The sequence below is a fragment of the Natrix helvetica genome, assembly GCF_964273705.1.
Source record: "Natrix helvetica genome assembly, chromosome: 5".
Classification (NCBI taxonomy): Eukaryota; Metazoa; Chordata; class Lepidosauria; order Squamata; family Natricidae; genus Natrix; species Natrix helvetica.
This window is the reverse complement of record NC_138551.1, coordinates 90,787,272-90,807,356: the sequence shown is the minus strand read 5'-3', so window position 1 is coordinate 90,807,356 and position 20,085 is coordinate 90,787,272. Positions and strand designations below refer to the sequence as shown.

General features: G+C 43.5%; 1 protein-coding gene across 1 annotated transcript in view; it reads left to right on the top strand.

Annotated features, from left to right (window-relative positions):
* LOC309393252 (hexokinase HKDC1-like) overlaps positions 1–20,085 on the top strand; it is a 63,638-nt gene that overhangs the window by 2,184 nt on the left and 41,369 nt on the right. The window contains exons 2-5 of the mRNA XM_081955234.1: positions 1,316–1,607; positions 13,228–13,390; positions 15,185–15,333; positions 17,839–17,958. Of these exons, the coding sequence (XP_081811360.1) occupies positions 1,545–1,607; positions 13,228–13,390; positions 15,185–15,333; positions 17,839–17,958 (495 nt within the window). The 5' untranslated portion in view covers positions 1,316–1,544. The remainder of the gene's footprint in view (positions 1–1,315; positions 1,608–13,227; positions 13,391–15,184; positions 15,334–17,838; positions 17,959–20,085) is intronic.

The window sequence follows — 20,085 nt, the reverse complement described above, 5'->3', positions numbered from 1 at the left end:
GAGGCCAAAAACAGGGCCATATTCGGTCTATAAGATGCACAGACATTTCCACCCACATTGGGGGGGGGGGGTGTAGTCCGAAAAATACGGTACGTCCTTAACTGTCTGTAGTTTTCTTTATCCAGAGGGATTATTTTGAGGGGGAAATACATATGTGAATACACAAACACAGGGTCATCTTGAATAGTGTGGGGGGGGGAATCAAGATGGCAACCACATTTGTGCGATCAAAGCCTTGCCACTAATACGTGTTGCGCAGGGGACAGGTACTAAAATGGGATGGGGGTTTCAATTGTGCAGTCATCTTGACTTTTTAAACCCCTCCTGCAAACAGACACCCAAAAAAACCTCTTCTTGTTGGACACATGATCGCAGATTTAATAATGCTTGCTTGGATGATGGCCATGTCTGATTTCAAAGGCTAATGTGGGTTTGGTTTTGGCTTTGTTTTGCAGCTAATCCCAGACATAAAAACCCTTGCGCTGGTCCCCATGCTGGCTTGGGATGAGGGTCCAACATAACAGGAGAAACCTGACAGGCACCCTTAACCAGCTCTTATGTCTCCTTAAGTTCAACAGATCCTCAAAGCCTGCATTCACAGGGTTAATCTTTGTCTTATTTCACTTCTCAAACTTCTTGGGAAACATATGTCCTCAGCAGAGATGGTGGCTAATCATTAAGATCCACCAGAGGGTGGGGGGGGGGAGGAAACACCCAACAAAACAATGCAAAGATGTGAGGGAACAAAAACATCTCCAATCTACCCAATTTTACAGTGCTAGAGGGAAAGCAAAAGAAGAGGAATATATATATATATATATATATATATATATATATATATATATATATATATATATATATATATATATATATATATATATATATATATATATATATATATATATATATATATATATATATATATATATATATATATATATACACACACACACACACACATACATACATACATACATACATACATACATACATACATACATACATACATACATATATATATATATATATATATATATATATATATATATATAACGGAGGTCCTACATTCTCAAGATTTCTTCCCCCCTCCCCTCCCAATGTTTCGGATTCAATAATACCCATTGAGGTGACTTGTTTTCATTGCAGTCAGATGAAAAACCCGACAGCTGGACGTGTGCCACCCTAAGGAAATTCGTGCTGGGTTTGGGTGAAGCGAAGGATATCTCATAGCAACTGGGATTGTTCCGAAAGTAAAACATTGCCAAGTTGGGCCAGTAACTAATCATTCTTTTTTTTTTCCCTTGCCTCTTGGCAGCTTGCCATCTGCTCAGCATTATACGGTACCCAGAGGCGGGAGGGAATCAGCGAAAGGCGCTGGAAGCTTAATCATTGAACCATGCACAAGGATTGGCTTTACTTCAGCCCCACTGCTCTGGAGACTCATCGGAGAAATGGCTGGGTGGTAGGATCCTGCTGGCTTCTCGCATATCGATTCCAGCTTTGGCCTCAGGAACAGTGGTGTCAACCCCGAACTACTCGCAAACATGCTTGCAGTGCACCTTGTGGCCTTTTATTTCACAAAGCTGAAAGAAGATCAGATCAAAAAGGTAAGATCTGGTTTGTGTTGACTCTTTGAGGCAAAACGGGAGTAGCTGCGGTCTGAGTGAACGCCCTGCCAATCAATGCTAGTAGAAAGAGGGAGAGAGGGAGGGAGGAATTAAAAAAAAAAAGTACAGCCCTGTATCTAATAACTTCCATTTATTAACATTATAATCTTACCCAGCCTCTCATTGCCACTCTGGGTGGCTTGCAACTTGAATAAATAAACTAAACCAAGAATCGCAATGTACATGTGCTTTTAAAAAAAACTCCAAGTGGTGCATAAAATTCAGAAGTATCAACTAAAAAGATTCATTTGATGTAGATGATGATTTAGTAACCTGACATTCTAGGGCACGCTCATATTTGCTTATTTATTTTATTACTTATGAAACAAGGGGAGACTTAAGCTACGAAGACCAAATTAAGGGTGCTGTTCATAAAGCCACATTCAAATATATGCTCTTACTCTCAGCTGAAACGTATTTTATCCATTTTATCCAGAAACAAAATACAACCGAACAGCAGCAGCCGTTGTCATGAAGTGGTGATAGAACTGTCACCAATGTTTTGTGCAATAAATATCTTCTTTTTAAAAAAATATGGGACAAAGAGGGTTCAGTTCCTATGGATTACCTCTCACATCTTCATCAATCGGGTGTATTATTTTCAGTCTTATATTTAAATGAATCGATACCTGAGATGAAAATAAATTAAGGTTAGGACAGACCAGTGGTGGGTTCCTCCCGGATCGCACCGGATCGCGCGCGCTCCCTTTCAGCGCTCCACCTGGCTCTCGCGCTCCCTTCCGGCGCTGAAACCGGAAGTACAGTCTTGCCCCGCCCCTGGCGAAGCAACGACGCCTGCCTGCGCTCCACCAGCTCGGCTGGGAACGGAGATGTTTCCTCAGCGGAGCGGAGCGCCTGAAAAGACTTTTCAGGCGCTCCGCTCCGCTGAGGAAACATCTCCGTTCCCAGCCGAGCTGGTGGAGCGCAGGCAGGCGTCGTTGCTTCGCCAGGGGCGGGGCAAGACTGTATTTCCGGTTTCAGCGCCGGAAGGGAGCGCGAGAGCCAGGTGGAGCGCTGAAAGGGAGCGTGCAAGCCAGGTGGAGCGCTGAAAGGGAGCGCGCAAGCCAGGTGGAGCGCTGAAAGGGAGTGCGCGCGATCCAGTGCGATCCAGCAGGAACCCACCACTGGGACAGACCCTTGCCATAGCTAAACCTTTCATCAAATGCCCTATACCAGTGATGGCCAACCTTTTTGTTGCTTTGTGCTGAAAGCGAGCAATTCAATGCATGCGTGCGCCCCCCCATGTGCCCTGCCCACCTGTGCATGTGCATGAGACCCCTGTGCATGCGCATGAGACTCCCTGTGCTCCCCCCACCCCCCTGCGCATGTGCACGCCTCCCGTAAGGGCCCCGTGCATGCAGAGCAAAGACCCCAAAACCAATTGGCTGGCGAGAGGCGCACGCGCATGCATGGTGGAGCAGAGCTGGGTCGACAGCTTGCGTGCCCGCATAGAAGGCTCTGCGTGCCATAGGTTCTCCATCACGGCCCTATACTTTTATTCAAGGGGGGTTTCTAAATTCCTTATTTATGACCCTGTAATTCCATAATTAGTAGTACAGTTGGGGCAACTGGATGGAGCCAATCTGTGACTTCCTGGGTCTGTTCTATCCCTTCAATGACTTATGGGCTTCTGCTCCTCTGCCTGCCTGCCTCCCCCTCCCTTACCTTGTAAATCTTGCTGCCATCATCTGGAAGGAATTCCCACAGCCATGAGAAGTTTGTCATGCAGACTTCCAACCTTCATAAAGGAATCACTGAAATGAAGCGATTCTGCCACCTGGAAAAATGAGTAAACCAATTAATTGGGGGAAAAGAGTACTTCACCAAAGGATTTTTTCCCCCATAATGCAGTTAGCTTTGCTAGTCAGCAGCTTATTTATTTATTTTGTCAAACATGTACGAGATAACAAGTATAAGTATAAACATGGACATGAACAAAGGAAATGGGTACGACTAAATGGGGACAATAAGACAGAAACGGTAGGCACACTGGTGCGCTTATGCAGGCCCCCCTTACAGACCTCTTAGGAATGGAGTGAGGTCCTCGGTAGGCAGTTTACGGTTAAAGTTATGGGGGTTTGAGGATGTAACAACAGAGTCAGGTAGAGCATTCCAGGCATTGACCACTCTGTTGCTCAAGTCGCGTTTTCTGCAATCGAGTTTGGAGCGGTTCACCTTGAGTTTGTATCTCTTGTTTGCCTGTATATTATTGTGGTTGAAGCTGAAGTAGTCATTGACAGGTAGGACGTTGTAGCAGGCGATTTTGTGTACTACAATTAAGTCAGACCGTTGGCGGAGTAATTCTAGGTTGTCCAAGGCCAAAATGTCACGCCTGGTGGCATAAGGGATTCTATTGTGAGCAGAGGAGTGGAGGACTCTTCTCGTGAAATACTTCTGGACTCGCTTTGATCGCTTACGCACTTAATTTTTAATTAATCAAGATTTCTGGTTTTTTCTACTATACCCCCGGTAGCACTTGGTTCTGACAGTATCCACCTGAGCATTCTTAAGGGCTCAGACATGACTTTGCTAACATCCTAGCAGAAAATGGAACCGGGATCCTTAAATTGGCCGCAGTCCCAGTGGACCGGACAGTTGCCTATAATACTAATTCTTCAAGAGGGCCCCCAAAGAAGAGATTCAACCAGTTGGGCCAAGTAGGTGGAAGTGGAAAGCTGAGGGGAAAAACTAAGCACACTGTATACAGCAGTGGTAACCACTGATGGTCCGTGAGAAAATTTTGGTGGTTTGCTGAAGAATTATTTGCATTTTGTTTATATTGCACTAAATAGCACTAGCATTTAGCAATAGCACATAGACTTATATACCGCTTCACAGTGCTTTACAGCCCTCTCTAAGCAGTTTACAGAGTCAGCATATTCTCCCCGACAATCTGGGTCTTCATTTTACCCACCTCGGAAAGATGGAAGGCTGAGTCAACCTTGAGCTGGTGAGATTTGAACTGCCGAACTGCACTAGCAGTCAGCTGCAATACTGCACTTTAACTACTGCGCCATCTCGGTTCTTAAATGCGATTTATCTTTTTTTAAAACAGATATTATTGGTCCGCGATTTAGAATTATGAATTTAGTGGTCCCTGAGGCCCGAAGGGTTGGTGACCCCTGGTATATAGGAACCAACCTTGCTGGTGGGAAATCTGCAAATGTCAAACTTGCTTATCAAACGTCTGCAGCTTTTTTTTTTACGTGTCAGCAAACATGTGGATGAGGTGACCCTCCTACTGACACTGAATTTTTGAGAAGACTTTAAGAAAGTTCCGTATCTAAGCAGGCCCAGAAGTCCTTTGTTAATCCAGTCACAAAGGAGAAGCAAAGGGTAGAAACAAATGGCAACATTTTCTCAGTGGATAGAGGGAAGAAGTCAAATAGGGAAGTCCTTGGTGTCTCTGAGTGTGATTGCTTGCCTGCAGATGCTTCATTACTGGACGAGGTGACATCTTCAGTACTGAAGAGAGATTCAGAGAGCACCAAGGACCCCACAGTTCAACTCTGAGCTATATTTATTCTTTTTTACTAGCTGCTAACTTGGAGTTGCCCGGAACAAATACCCCTTACCAGAGGAAGACCCATTGTTTTTCTTTTCTTTTTTTAAAGAACCAATCCACTTTACTGAGGGAGCCCCTTTGTGGAGTACTGTGAAGCTGTTTCCATGGCAACTCCATTGTGCTGTACAGTAGAATCCATTTTAAGACACAACAGACTGTATCTTAACAGAACTTGAATCCAAAATGCACGCAATCACTGCCAAAATTACTGTGATTTGACACTATAGATATAATTCATTCCTTTTCATTTCAGCGGCCCAGGTGTTCACACACACACACACACACACACACACCGAGGGGTGCTAGGGGTGTCTTATCCCCACAGTATTTTTTCCAGAGAGTAATGTTTGGTTGAAATTGCTTGACGCGTTCCAGAGTTATGCTGGAACACACACACACACACACACACACACACACACAAAAAAAAAAACCATTTTTATATAGACAGATACAAGACGAAGAAGATTGGTGAGATCCAGCAAAGAATCTGGCTTGGGGCCAGGGCTTTCTAACTTGTTCATCAAGGTTCTTCATTAGGGCCAGGAAGTGAATTGGCTGAGCTTGAAGATACAGTAATGCTAAACTATTCAAAAGTGATTATGAAGGGCTCCTAACAACTTCACCTATATACCAAGGAGACTGAATGGTCGGTTACCACCAGGAAAAAGATGATGTGGTCATACTGAGTGTGTGAGGATGTAGACTCAGTGTGTGTTCAGTGTCTGTGAAAAGGTCAGTCCCTTGCTAGGAATCAATACAAAAATAACTGGAAATAATGTTATCATTGTAATGAGCTTACACAAATCTACAGTACATTCACATCTGAAATACTGTTCTGGTACAGGTCTGGTCACCACATTTAAGTTGAGAATACAACAGAGCCGAGCGAAGTGTATAAGATGGTAATCAGAATGGTTATGAGGAAATGAACAATTTCCTCATGAGAAAAAGCTAGAATATCTTGGATTCTTTCAGATTAGGGGGGGAGAGGAAACTGATGTTGAGATACCGTTGAGATACTGTACTTCTGATGAAACTGATTGGCAAGGGATTTAATATAGAAGTTCTTCACACAGTATGAAATAAAAGAGTGGAATTCATTATCACAAGACATAATGATGGCTTAAATTGTAGTTAGTTGGATGGCTTAAAACACGAGATTGGAAACTTGTGGAAGAGAAGCTTATCAAAGTCTTGTGACTTGATGTTGCCAACAAGAATAGAATAGAATAGAATAGAATAGAATAGAATAGAATAGAATAGAATAATAGAATAACAAAGTTGGAAGGTCTTCTAGCAGGAAACCCTACACCACTTCAGACAAATGGTTATTCAACATCTTCTTAAAAACTTCCAGTGTTGGCGCATTCACAACTTCTGGAGGCAACTTTTTCCACTGGTTAATTGTTCTAACTGTCAGGAAATTTCTCCTAAGATGCTTCTCTCCTTGATTAGTTTCCACCCATTGCTTCTTGTCCTCCCCTCAGGTGATTTGGAGAATAGCATGACTCCCTCTTCTTTGTGGCAGCCCCTGAGATATTGGAACACTGGCTATCATGTCTCCCCTAGTCCTTCTTTTCAGTAAACTAGACATACCCAGTTCATATCCTGTTCCTGCAACCATTTTTCATATGCTTTAGCCTCCAGTCCCCCTATTATCACACCTGCGGACAGCATACCAGGTGTGGAGAATGGTGGCAGGAGAGGACCATATCTTTATCTTCTACTAATGAGCACCCTAGAAGCTTATAATGGCCACCGTGAGAAAGAAAGATAAATTTTGGCCTGACTTATCAGGTTTTCCTTTTGTTCTTGAAACATACGTTCATGGATATTTAGGAAATACCTGCATACTTTAAAAATAGCCCACCATACTCACAACAACCAAAAGAGGAAACCGATTACCTTAATAAGTAGTTTTTTTAAAAAAAATAGATTCAGCAAAATCAGGTGGTCCACCTGTTTTATTGTTTAGATCTTGGTCCCATGTTTGAGAAGGTCCACTAGAAGAAAATCTCTTCTACGTAGGGGAACTTAGAATGGGTTCTCTAAGGCAGTGGTCCCCAATATTCCCAGTTCCACGGATTGCTGGCAGCAGGCGGGAAGGGGATGGTTTCATGCACACAACCTAATTCCGTATGTGTACTAATGGAGGTTTACGCACTCGCCCGCTTACATAGCTTAATTCCCAATGGGCTACGGACCAGTAGCAGTCTGAGGATGAAAGCTTGGGGACCACTGCTCTGGGGGACAATTTTATTTATTTATTTATTTATTTATTTATTTATTTATTTATTTATTTATTTATTTATTTATTTATTTATTTATTTATTTATTTATTTTTTACAAATGTTATTTTAAACACATATACACCTAAACAAAACAAGAACGTAGATTAAAACAACAAAGGAACCACGCATTCCATCATACAGCAGTTCCATATCGGTATGTATATAGAATTGATCATTCGCCTCCTATACATTCCTTTCTTACATTCATGGTCCCCTTATTCTTTACTTATTTATATATACTGTTCCATATATATTCGTACTTAACTGTTTATATCAGCATATCATATTACCTATATTGTTCTTTGTGTTCTAACTATCTTTTAACTACCATGTCTTAATTTATCTTAACTATATCTTATCTTATCCCTCTCTCCTAATACTTCTATTACGCCACTGTTTTAGGTTTCCTTATTTCTTGTTTCTGTGGGGGACAATTTTATTAACTCCATGGCCAGCAGCTGTGGTAACTGGGAGTCACTATTGTAATTTTACGTTCCATAGTGTGCCTATCTGCACTTCACCAGAGTTATTGGAGGACATTCAACAATGTCTCTAAGATCTAAAACCAAAATGCAGAATGTGAATCTTAGTACGGCTGGACACATTGTGAATAAAGCAATATTCCCAACCTATGTGGAGCTAAAACCTCCAAGCAAATACGGACCATTGTTAGCCAATCTGGGTTCTTTCCACAGACCATCTAAGATTTTATCCTGTCCCAAATCTATATCTTGTATACCATATGAATCTAGCTTGGACCTTTAGAAGAAGCCTTCATTTTAGCAACTTTTCTTTTTAGCCTGAATACATCAGTAGTTCAAACATCATCAGTTAATCATACATAATTTTATTTATTGAGATTCATCACTTAGAGATGCAAATTAATTCTAGGAAAATTAAGATATTTCAATTTTTTCCTCTCCTGTGTAGAATTTGCTTTGGTCCGAAGATGGCTACTCACACTGAAGAGAAATTACCCAAACACCCTTTCCCAGTAGTATTAACCACTGGAGAACAAAGATGCTGCTGTAGAAGCATAATGAAGCTTGTCATTCATAACAATGAGCAACAAAGGGCCATTATTGGGGCCAGTGTTTTCTATAATGTGTAAGCCAGGTCATCCCCATTCTTTGACCCCAATAAAGTTTATGAAGATGTCCGAGTTGATTCTCTTCCAAATTCTTTCCAGGATTTTGTAAAGTTTGACCGAACTACACATGCGAATGCAGTTAACCAAACTTGAAGCCGACTCTTTATTTTGTAGAACAAACCATTTATACTCAAAACGCACTGATGACGTCTCCTCGAATGGTGACGAAACATTTGCAACCTAATTGCTAAGCTCGGAGCTCAAACCAACAGCCTCACCATCAACCCAAGCTAATAACATTCAAACAGATTTCAACCATTTATATTATTTGGAAACCTAGATATTTTGTACCACTTCTCAGGAAGTGTTTTTCTTCTGCAGTTAATTTTAATCAGTGAAAATGATGTGATGTGTGGATAAAGAATTAGACTTCCACCTTCAATTTCACCAGGGCTCTAAACTGGAATCACACACACCCTCTTAATTCTAAAAAACACAGTTTGCTTTCTGGAGAAAAATCCATATGTGGACATTTGCACCTAAGTCTTGATTTATTTCCCAACAGGTTTTGAGAAACTTGCCAAAACTTTCCCAACTTGCCTCCTCAGCTCATTATTATTAGTTGTTGTTTCTAGTTGAGAAGTCGTGTCCAACCCATCGCGACCCCATGGACAATGTTCCTCCAGGCCTTCCTGTCCTCTACCATCCTCTGGAGTCTATTTAAACTCATGCCTACTGCTTCAGTGATTCCATCCAGCCACCTCATTCTCTGTCGTCACCTTCTTCTTTTGCCCATAATCTTTCCCAGCATTAGGCTCTTCTCCAGTGAGTCCTTCCGTTCTCATTAGTAGACTTACTGTAATTTTTGTTACTTACCCACATTCCTATACTCCAAGATAGTCAGATCTACCTTCTCCCCTTTCCAAATCCCTATTATAAAAGTTAGAACCTCTTCTCTCCATTATTTGTTCTTGGGATTGGATCAGATTTTTTGAATGGATTTGCCTGCCATTTCAAGTTTGTCTTTTAAAAACCACTCCTTCACAACATTTACTTCGGCAGGACAAAGGGGATTAAGGAAAGACCCAAGATTGCACGCAGTCTTAAGCTCTTGTTCTGAGGAAATCAACAGGCCAGTTCACAAGTTCTATGGGTAATGTTTAAACTCTGCTATGTGTACAAAGTTTAAGTATTGTATACTATGAGCACAGCTAACAAAAACTACAAATCTGTAGGTAGATAATGTGTAAACTGCTACGTGTAGAAAGTTTAAGTATTGCATATTATGACATTGCTAACAGAAACTGCAAGCTGCTAAAAAGAACTGACTATAGTTCCAGAAAAACATCTACTTCTGCTTCATTGACTATGCTAAAGCCTTTGATTGTGTGGATCACAACAAATTGTGGCAAGTTCTTAAAGAGAGGGGAATATCGGACCATCTTATTTGTCTCTTGAAAAACATATGCGGGTCAAGAAGCAACAGTGAGAACTGGACATGGAACCACTGATTGGTTCAAAATTGGGAAAGGAGTCAAACAAGGCTGTACACTATCGCCCTGCCTATTTAACCTATAAGCAGAGGACATCAAGACTGCTCTTTAGAAGGCCAGATCCTGAAGAGGAAACTCAAATACTTTGACCACCTAATGAGAAGGAAGGACTCACTGGAGAAGAGCCTCATGCTGGGAAAGATGGAGGGCAAAAGAAGAAGGGGATGACACAGAATGCGGTTTTGTGATGAGTGCGTGGTATTTGTGTTCTATATATGGGACTTCAAAGGACTTGACAGAGGGTAAAAATGCCATCTGGCTGACTGTGTGATGAAAGACAATAATATACTTTCTCATTGTTTACCTGTTTTCTCCTAGAAAGTACATTTCTCCTGAAATACATGCAGTCATCAAGACAAACATGAATTCATATGTCTATGTTTTAAAATAGAGGCAGTATTTGACTTACATCCACACTGAACCAAAATGTATAATGGCTGAGACATTTGTTAAATTAGTTTTGCGACTTTTCTTGCCACAGTTTTTAAGTGAATCACTGAAGTTGTTAAGTTAGTACCATGGTTGTTAAGTGAAACTGGCTTCCCTATTGCCTTTGCTTGTCTGAAGTTCACAAAAGATGAGCCCAGGACACTGCAACCATCATAAATTCAAGTCGGTTGCTAAGCATCTGTGTTTTAATCACATGACCCTGGGGATGCTGCAACGGTCGTAAGTTTGAAAAACGGTCATAAGTTACTTTTTCCAGTGCTGTTGTAATTTCAGTCACTAAATGAACTTTTGTAAGTCAAGGATTACCGTGTATATGATCCACAAAAATCAAACACATCATAATTACTGTTTTCAGTGCAGAAAACACTTAGGCCAACTGAAAAGAGTGGCTTTATTTGAAAGGTTTACTTTTCCAGGTTTCAGTTAATGTGAAAACTGGACCTGGAAGGCAGGAAAATGTGCTCACATCACCTTTCCTCAATCTGAGTTTCCAGAAAGGGTCAAAGGGTTGAAGGCGCTCTCTGCACAAAAGGACAATGCAAATGTTAGTTTTTTGATTACAGAGACAGTAGTTGCGTTTTGTCAAGCCAGGGATAGGCACAGTCTCAAGTGTATTGTATCAGCTTCTTCCCACCTTATACGTAGGAGGTGTGGGAGGGCATTACTCTGATTCAGTGTGTGCATGACACCAAATTGTAAAAGTTAGCTGTGTGCAGCAGACCTGATTCAGATAACTCAGCCATATCTGCAAAATTTAATCTGATTCAGAGAAACTCAAGGTTTTACATTTAGGCAAGAAAAAACAGGTATAGATGAGGTGAAATCTGGCTCAATTGTGAGAGGGATTTTGGAGTCTAGTCAGGCCTGAGGAGAGAGGGGTGCAGCCGGTACATTTTTCCGGGGCCCATGAAGGGGATTTTTTTTTAAAAAATTTTTTACAAAATCAAAATTTTAAAAAGAAAAACAACATTGGATATATACTTCAAACTCAGTACTTTGTGTGTATAGCAAAACCGCCTTGCAGCCTTGTTTGACACAACTTTTATTAATCTGAAACTCTGTGCAGTTATTTATGTAATGGATTGAATTTTAATTTCATTATTTATTTAAGTTTGCAAGCTTAGTTTCATTTCGTTTCTGAGTATATTTTATACTTCAGTTCAGTTTATGAATGGTTGTGAAGTGTCATCTCAAAAATCTGGAGCTCAAGCACGCTGTGCATTGTAAATGGGCAATTATGACATTATTGATTTATGTGTCCGTGTGTAGGTGAGGGGGCCCGTACTAGTCTTGGTCCAGCACTTAATAATCCTCTTGGCCGCCCTGGTCCTAGTGGGCAATCACTTAAATATGAGCCAATGATGTGCGGCAGCAGCCAAAAAAGCCAATGCAATCCTAGGCTGTCTTAACAGAGAGATAGAATCAGAATCATGTGAAATATTAGTACCGCTATATCCAGGATGGCGAACCTATGGCATGCGTGCCACAGGTGGCACACAGAGCCATTTGTCAGGGCACACGAGGTGTTGCCTCGTCAGCTGGCCAGCGCGCATGTGCACGCTGGCCAGCTGAGTTCAGCCTTTTTAAAAACCATTTTTCGCCCTCCCCAGGCTCCAGAGGCTTTATAGGAGCCTGGGGAGGGTGAAAAGAGCCTCCCCTGCCCACCCGCCCCCCGAGGCCCTCCAGAGTGCAAAAAAACCCTATGGGCAAACCGGAAGTTCGGGAATGAACAAAAATTGCTTCTGTGCATGCGCAGAAGCAAAAAACAAGATGGCGCCTACACCGCCACCGATAGAAAAGGTTTGGGGGTGTGGCTGGCTAAATTACTATCTACTCGGCTGAACCGGTCCGAACTGGTAGGAATCCTCCTCTCTCCAGGGCCCTGAAATTACAATGTCAAAATGCATTAATTTTGGAACCCAAAATTAGCAGCACAACTTGAAGGCATTTTTGATGTTTTCAAGGGGGGCGGGGGCAATGATTTCAGGGTGGGAATGGAAGACTTTGCCTCCCAGAAGCTTTTTCCCCCCCATTGATGTTCTGACTCACTTGATGACATTTTCCATCTTCCCGAAGATTGAAAGCTGTTCCATTTTTCTCACCTTGTGTTCATTGATCTGGAGTTACACATTCACTCCCACAACAAACACAGGTAGGTATATTCCAGAGTTGGTATTCAGCCAGTTCTGACTGGTTCTGGTGAACCAGTAGTAGAAATTTTGAGTAGTTTGGAGAACCGGCAAATACCACCTCTGGCTGGCCCCGCCTCCATCAATTTGCAGCTGGAAAGCAGGTTAGTGGGGTGGGGAGGGAATGAGGATTTTGCAGTATCCTTCCCCTGCCACGCCCACCAAGCCATGCCCACCAAGCAATGCCCCGCCACAGAACCCGTAGTAAAACATTTTGAATTCCATCACTGGTATATTATCTACAAAAGTTTTAGTGTGTGTGTGAGAGAGAGAGGGAGAGAGAGGGAGGGAGGAGAGAGAGAGAGAGAGAGAGAGAGAGAGAGAGAGAGAGAGAGAGAGAGAGAGAGAGAGAGAGAGAGAGGGAGGGAGAGGGAGAGAGAGAACGAAAACACTAATGTGTACCTGGTGTATTTTATTCCAAGGTTGATCGGTACCTGTACCAGATGCGCCTTTCTGATGATACGTTACATGATGTGATGACTCGCTTCCAAGCAGAGATGGTGAAAGGTTTAGGAAGAGATACCAATCCAACGGCTACAGTAAAAATGCTACCAACTTTTGTGAGGTCACTTCCTGATGGCTCAGGTAAGGCTTTTCTTTTGATCCTACAGGTAGTCCCCAACATACAATTATTTAATTAGAATGGCAATTACAATTTATGATTGGTCCTTGCACTTATGGCTGTTATAGCACCCCCAGTCATGAGATCAAAATTAGGATGTCTGGTAATTGCCATGTATTGATAATGGTTGCAGTGTCCCAGGTGTCCCAATAGGCGAGGAGTCTTTAAGTTGCTGATAGCTCCATACAGCCTTTCCAGGTAAAATCTGGCAGCAGACAATTATTTTTTGCTGGTTTAGAAAAAATAAGCTCTAAAACAAGCTTTACAATTCTGATATACTTAACACACTTACTTTGGAATAATCAAGCCTAACCCCAAACAGTCAGGCCCAACCCTGCTCTGTTGACCTTACGGCATCACTACCATGTCCTCCAGGGGTGGGATTCAATTTTTTTTGCTACTGGTTCTGTGGGTGTGGCTTTGTGGGGAAGGGGAAGGATACTGCAAAATACGCATTCCCTCCCCTCCCCACGAACCTGCTTTCCAGATCTATTCTCCTGTTCGGGGCAACAAAAGAAGATCAGCTGGGAGGCTGGGAGGCAGCGGGGGCGAGGCCAGCCTATTTGCTGGTTCTCTGAACTACTCAAAATTTCCACTACTGGTTCTCCAGAACCTGTTAGAACTGGCTGAATACCACCTCTGATGTCCTCACTGTATCTGTCATGGCTGCACCTCACCTATGCATTCATCAGCTGACAGCTTGACATTAGTACCGGTGGAGGGTGGGGGAGGGAAGGATTGGAACGTAAGGAAGAAGTGGGGGTAGGGTAAGGGTGAAGGTCCAGCTGAGCCTTGTGAGAAGCTCTAGTCAGCCAAGGTCATTAACGAGATGCTGAGCTGGGAACTAAGAACCTGTTTCCTGAACAATATACAAGCACCTGATTGGACATTTGGAGATAACCAGGGGATGACTGGAGGGAGAGGAGAGGGAACTTTCCTTTGTGTTGTTTACAGGGGTAAACCTCATATTCGGCTTATGCTACTTCTGTAACCATTTAAGCTTCATTAAAGTATACTCTTGGCAAAGCAAATGGCCAGGAGTCTTTTTTTGCTAGATGACTTGAATGGTATGGTTGACAGTACCTCACTACTGAGTCCTCAGTTGTAGAAACTTTGCAAATAGCAGAATACTAAGATCCCTCTGACATTAAAAGATATTTAACCAATAGCTTAAGTCTCAGATGTCGATATTGTGACACTTTTAATGTTTGTGATGAAAGTCCAAAATGAAGCTCTACTCATAGTCTTGGGACATATTCACAAGCAATTGGTCTTTAAAAAAAAAGTATATCTTTATACCGTTACATAGCAATAGCCCTTAGACTTATATACTGCTTCGCAGGGCTTTACAGCCCTCTCTAAGGAGTTTACAGAGTCAGCATATTGCCCCCAACAATCTGGGTCCTTATTTTACCCACCTCAGAAGGATGAAAAGCCCCATCCAGTCTCTATATCAGTGATGGCTAACCTTTTTTGGCTGGAGTGCCCGAAGCGCACATGCCCCCCTGAATGTGCCTGCCCCTATGCATGCGTGGCAGAGACCCAAACACCAGCTGGCTGGCGGGAGGCATGTGTACATGCGTGGCGGAGCTGAACTGGGATGATGGCTCGTGTGCCATCAGACAGAGTGCAGCATGCCACCTCTGGCACGCGTGCCATAGGTTCGCCATCACGGCGCTATATTAAGGCTCATGAAACATCATTTGGCAAGACGTTATGAAGGAATTAACCATTACTCACTATTATTTCCATTACAGAAAAAGGAGAATTCCTAGCTTTGGACCTGGGTGGTTCCAAATTTAAAGTCCTGCACGTTAAAGTAGCTGAAGAAGGAAAACAACATGTACAAATGGAGAGTCAGTTCTATCCCACACCTAAAGAAATCATACAGGGAAGTGGAACAGATGTAAGTACCGTATCGCTTTGAGATTTGTATCACTTTGGGATCTGCTCTTATGGATTTTGGGGCATGACATTAATGAACACTGCATCTTAGAGCCAGTGGTGCATTTCACATTTTGTTATCACTGGTTTGCCCCGTGCACGCGCGCCTGCAAGCAGGCGTGCATCTGTTTTTCAGGTCCATGCGCCCCTTCCATTCATGTGCCCGGCCTTCTGCGCATGTGCTTTGCTCACACGTGCACCTTCCATGCATGCGCCCAGCCTCAAAAATGTGCCTAAATAGGATGGCATAGAGCTGGGGTGGGTGGGCAGGCCCACCTGCAATTTCTACTACCGGTTCAGGTGAACCAGCCCGAAACGGCTGAATATCACCTCTGCTTATAACATTTCCTGTTTAATCATTGCAAATTCTGGGACTTTCAACAGGAGTTGCTGCATTCAACTCCGTGGATGATAGGTATCTGCAAATGGACTTCTTAAATCTGTGAATTCTAGCTGGTGGAATATTCTTGAGAGCAGGAATTCCACCTTCGGATATATTCCTGTGGTTTTACAGATTAATTTGATCAAACCCTCCCCTGGATAGCAGAGTCATGAAACCTCTCGGACAGTGATGGCGAACCTTTTTCTTATGGCGTGCCAAAATTGTGGGCGCGTAAGCTATCGTGTGTGCATGAATGCCCACACCAATTCAATCCTCCCTGCCCACCTGCACATGAGCGCACGACACACACACACACACACAGCATGCGCGCACAGCCCCCCCAGGCTTCAGAGGCTTTCCTGAAGCCTGGGGAGGGCAAAAACGGCCTCCCACCCCCACTCCCGGAGGCCCTCCGGAAGCCGGAAATGGATCGTTTCCGAACTTCCAGTTGGCCCGTTAAGGCTGTTTTTTGCCCTCCCCAGCCTCCGGAGGCTTTCCTGAAGCCAGGGGAGGGTGAAAAACAGCCCCAATGAGCCAACCGAAAGTTGGGGAAGGAATTTCTGGTTGGCCTGTTGGGCCTGTTTTTCGCCTGCCCCAGCCTCCGGAGGCTTTCCTGGAGCCTGAGGAGGGCGAAAATGGCCTCCCCCGGCCCTCCAGAAGGCTGCACATTAGCTGACAGCTGGCATGCCAGCAAGTATCGCTCTGCCTGCCACCTGTGACACGCGTGCCATAGGTTCACTATCACGACTCTAGGATAATGTTTCTTAGTCTTCAGCTCCCAGAATTCCCCATATCTTAAAAGGGCTGAGATTGAAAAACATTACTTGTGGGAGGATGGTCTGATATCAGCTAACACCTCTTTTTCTCTAGTTGGAAGGCTCAAATAAGGAAGGTACATACCAAACAGATTGTCAGTTCTGCTGTCTTCTGCTTGATGCCATGGCGGCATCCTGCCATCAAAAGCTGGGGCAGCGGGGGCAAGGCGCGTGGCAGGGGAAGGATACGGCAAAATCCCCATTCCCTCCTCACCCCCCTAACCTGCTTTCTAGCTCGTTCTCCTGTTCAGGGCAACAAAAGAAGATCAGCTGGGAGGCAGCAAGGGTGGGGGCCAGCCTATTTACTAGTTCTCCAGACTACTCAAAATTTCTGCTACCGGTTCTCCAGAACCTGTCAGAATTGGTTGAACACCACCTCTGGGGCAAGGGGAACACACACAAATGAGCAATAAACATGTATGGGGATATGACAGGAAATAGGGAGTGGAGATGTCAGCTTGACAAAAACCAGGGAAGTGCGGAACCAGTTTGTTCCAGTATTCAAGACCATGCATCATGAGAATGGAATGTGGATTGCCTCAAACATATCGGCAATTCTCAAAACACCTATGATTGGTCATCGGGTAGGGTGGGAGGGCTGGGATGAGGGAAAACATTTGTAACCTTTTGCATGGGAATCTTAGTTCTAGCCTGACTTTATTGCAACCAGAAACCTTTAATAAAAGAACCTAACTTCACCCAAATGGAGTCGAGGGTCTTTCCTTCCCAAGGCATCTGGCTGGGCAGGTCTGACACATAGATTTTCCACCTATATTAGCATTGCAGATCACAGAATTCCTGATGGCTACAAATTCTGAGAGATTACAGCCCCAAACATCTAGAGCAGTGTTTCTCAACCTTGGTCACCTGAAGATGCGTGGACTTCCACTCCCAGAATCCCCCAGCCAGAGCTGGCTGGGGAATTCTGGGAGTGGAAGTCCAGGCATCTTCAGGTGGTCCAAGGTTGAGAAGCACTAATCTAGAGGTTGATTCTGAGAATAAATATTAATTTTTATTGAAATGGTAACAAATCAGTTACACTGATGTAGGAAGACATATTTTATCTGGATTCAAGGGTTTCAGGTTTTGCTTACATGCTTAAGAAAAAGAATTAACCATATAGATAATTGATAATATTGTTTTTGCCTCTTCTTCAGCGTGAGCTGCCTAGAATCTTTATGTGGAAGGAAATGCAAAAAGCCATTTTTATTAATCATCATGTGGTTTTATTGCCCCATTAAAATAATACTTAGTCTGTGTTCCTTTCCAGCTGTTTCAATATGTGGCCGACTGTCTTGCAGACTTTATGGAGACAAAGAACATAAAATATAAGAAATTACCTCTTGGTTTTACCTTTTCTTTTCCCTGTAGGCAGAAAAAATTGGAGGAGGTAAGTTCAACCCTGTGTGTCACATTATAAGCAGAGTAAAATCATTAATTAGGATGGTTGGTAAATTATTAGTAATAAATTACTTACTGTCGCCAAATAATTTTAAGCAGTGTTTCTCCACTCTGACAACTTGAAGATGTGTGGACTTCAACTCCCAGAATTCTGTTTTAAAGTGTGCAAGCTAATGTAACTGTTCTGACCTTGGCTTCACCAAATCAACAAGCAGACTCCTTGTCCCAATGAAACCCCTGTCAGGCATGCCTCCTTCAATATCCAAGAAAGAAAAACCTGAACTCCATTTGAATAGAGATAAAGTACTTTTACTAGATATGAAATTGAAAGCAGCAAAAAGGAAAGCAAGATCGGAGCCAGAAAGGTGTGAACATGTACATATCAAATGATTGCCCAGCCCCCTCCCTCCAGTTACCCCAGCCCAGTGTCCAATCTGCAACTCCCTAAGGTGTCATGTGGGGTGCATCTTCAAAGGGCCTCATCAGGTTGGTATGCAAGACGGTTGGCCTTGACCAAGTCCAAACATCAGCCATCAGCATGCGCAGAGGATGGTGAGAACAAAATTCCCTTTCCCAATACCATGCCCCCACCCTCCCCGTTTCTATGGCAGCCGATAGCAAGCAAACGAAGCAGAGGCTGACATCTGGCCCTTCTTCAGAAAGGACATCACCCCTGGAGAAATAACAAGAAAACAAAAACAATAATAACAAGCAATAACATATATGAAATTCAAGTCTTATCAGGATACTTGGCATGGAATTTCTGTAGACGTCTGGGAGCTCTAACATCAGATTTGTTCACCCATTCAGCCTGGGAAGGGGGAAAATGTTTCCAGGACACCAAATATTGGATGCGACCTCTACGTTTCCTGGAATCCAAGATTTCTTTAACTTCATGTTGCTCTCCTTCAATCAGGAGGGGAACCAGGGGTGAGGGTTGGGGTGGACACATGGCAGAAGTGTGTTGCGGTTTCAGTAAGTTCACTGAAAGGATTTCTAATTTTGATAATGGGAAATGGACGCACATATTTTGGACCCAATTTCTTCGATTTCAGGGTGGTTTGCAGAGACTTAGTGGACAAAAATACCCTATCCCCAACCTGCTACTCTTTTGGCTTGGCCCTTTTTTTGTCAGCTTGTTTTTTGTGTGCTTGGTAAGCCGCATCTAAAACCTTGCGGGTCATTGGCCAAAACCGTTGAAGTTGATCACTCCACTTGGACAAGGACAAAATCTGTGGCTTCTCTTGAGGCAATTCAGGAATGGGCAGAAAGTCCTGGCCAAACACAACTTTAAAAGGGGACATTCCGGTACTGCTATGTACTGAATTATTGTACGCTACCTCTGCATGTGGCTGGGGCCCCTCCCTCTTGCCCAGCTCCGGTACCTGTTCCCAGGGACATTTCAGGGCTAACCAGGTCTTCTGCTCCCCCTGCTCAGCTAATCCACTCTCCCTTTCAGCAAGACTTACACGGAAGCGTCGTCGTTCCCAAGCCTCCTGAAGAAGGTAGAAAGCATGGGTCATCATGAGATCCTCTCTTTCAGCTGCCTGCCAGTTGTCTTCTGGTTTTCGGCTGGTTGTAACCCTTGCCATTGTCTTCTCCTGCTCGCTGCAGGGGTTAGACATTTGGGTGCTCCCCCCAAGGAAGCTTTTAACTCCGGGATGGGTACGAGGTCAGATCTTGCTTAATGTCAGGCATGCCTCCTTCAATATCCAAGAAAGAAAAACCTGAACTCCATGTTAATAGAGATAAAGTACATTTACTAGATATGAATTGAAAGCAGCAAAAAGGAAAGCAAGATCGGAGCCAGAAAGGCGCGAACACGTACATATCAAATGATTGCCCAGCCCCCTCCCTCCAGTTACCCCAGCCCAGTGTCCAATCTGCAACTCCCTAAGGTGTCATGTGGGGTGCATCTTCAAAGGGCCTCATCAGGTTGGTATGCAAGACGGTTGGCCTTGACCAAGTCCAAACATCAGCCATCAGCATGCGCAGAGGATGATGAGAACAAAATTCCCTTTCCCAATACCATGCCCCCACCCTCCCCGTTTCTATGGCAACTGATAGCAAGCAAGCGAAGCAGAGGCTGACAACCCCTTTTTATTAAGCTAATGTG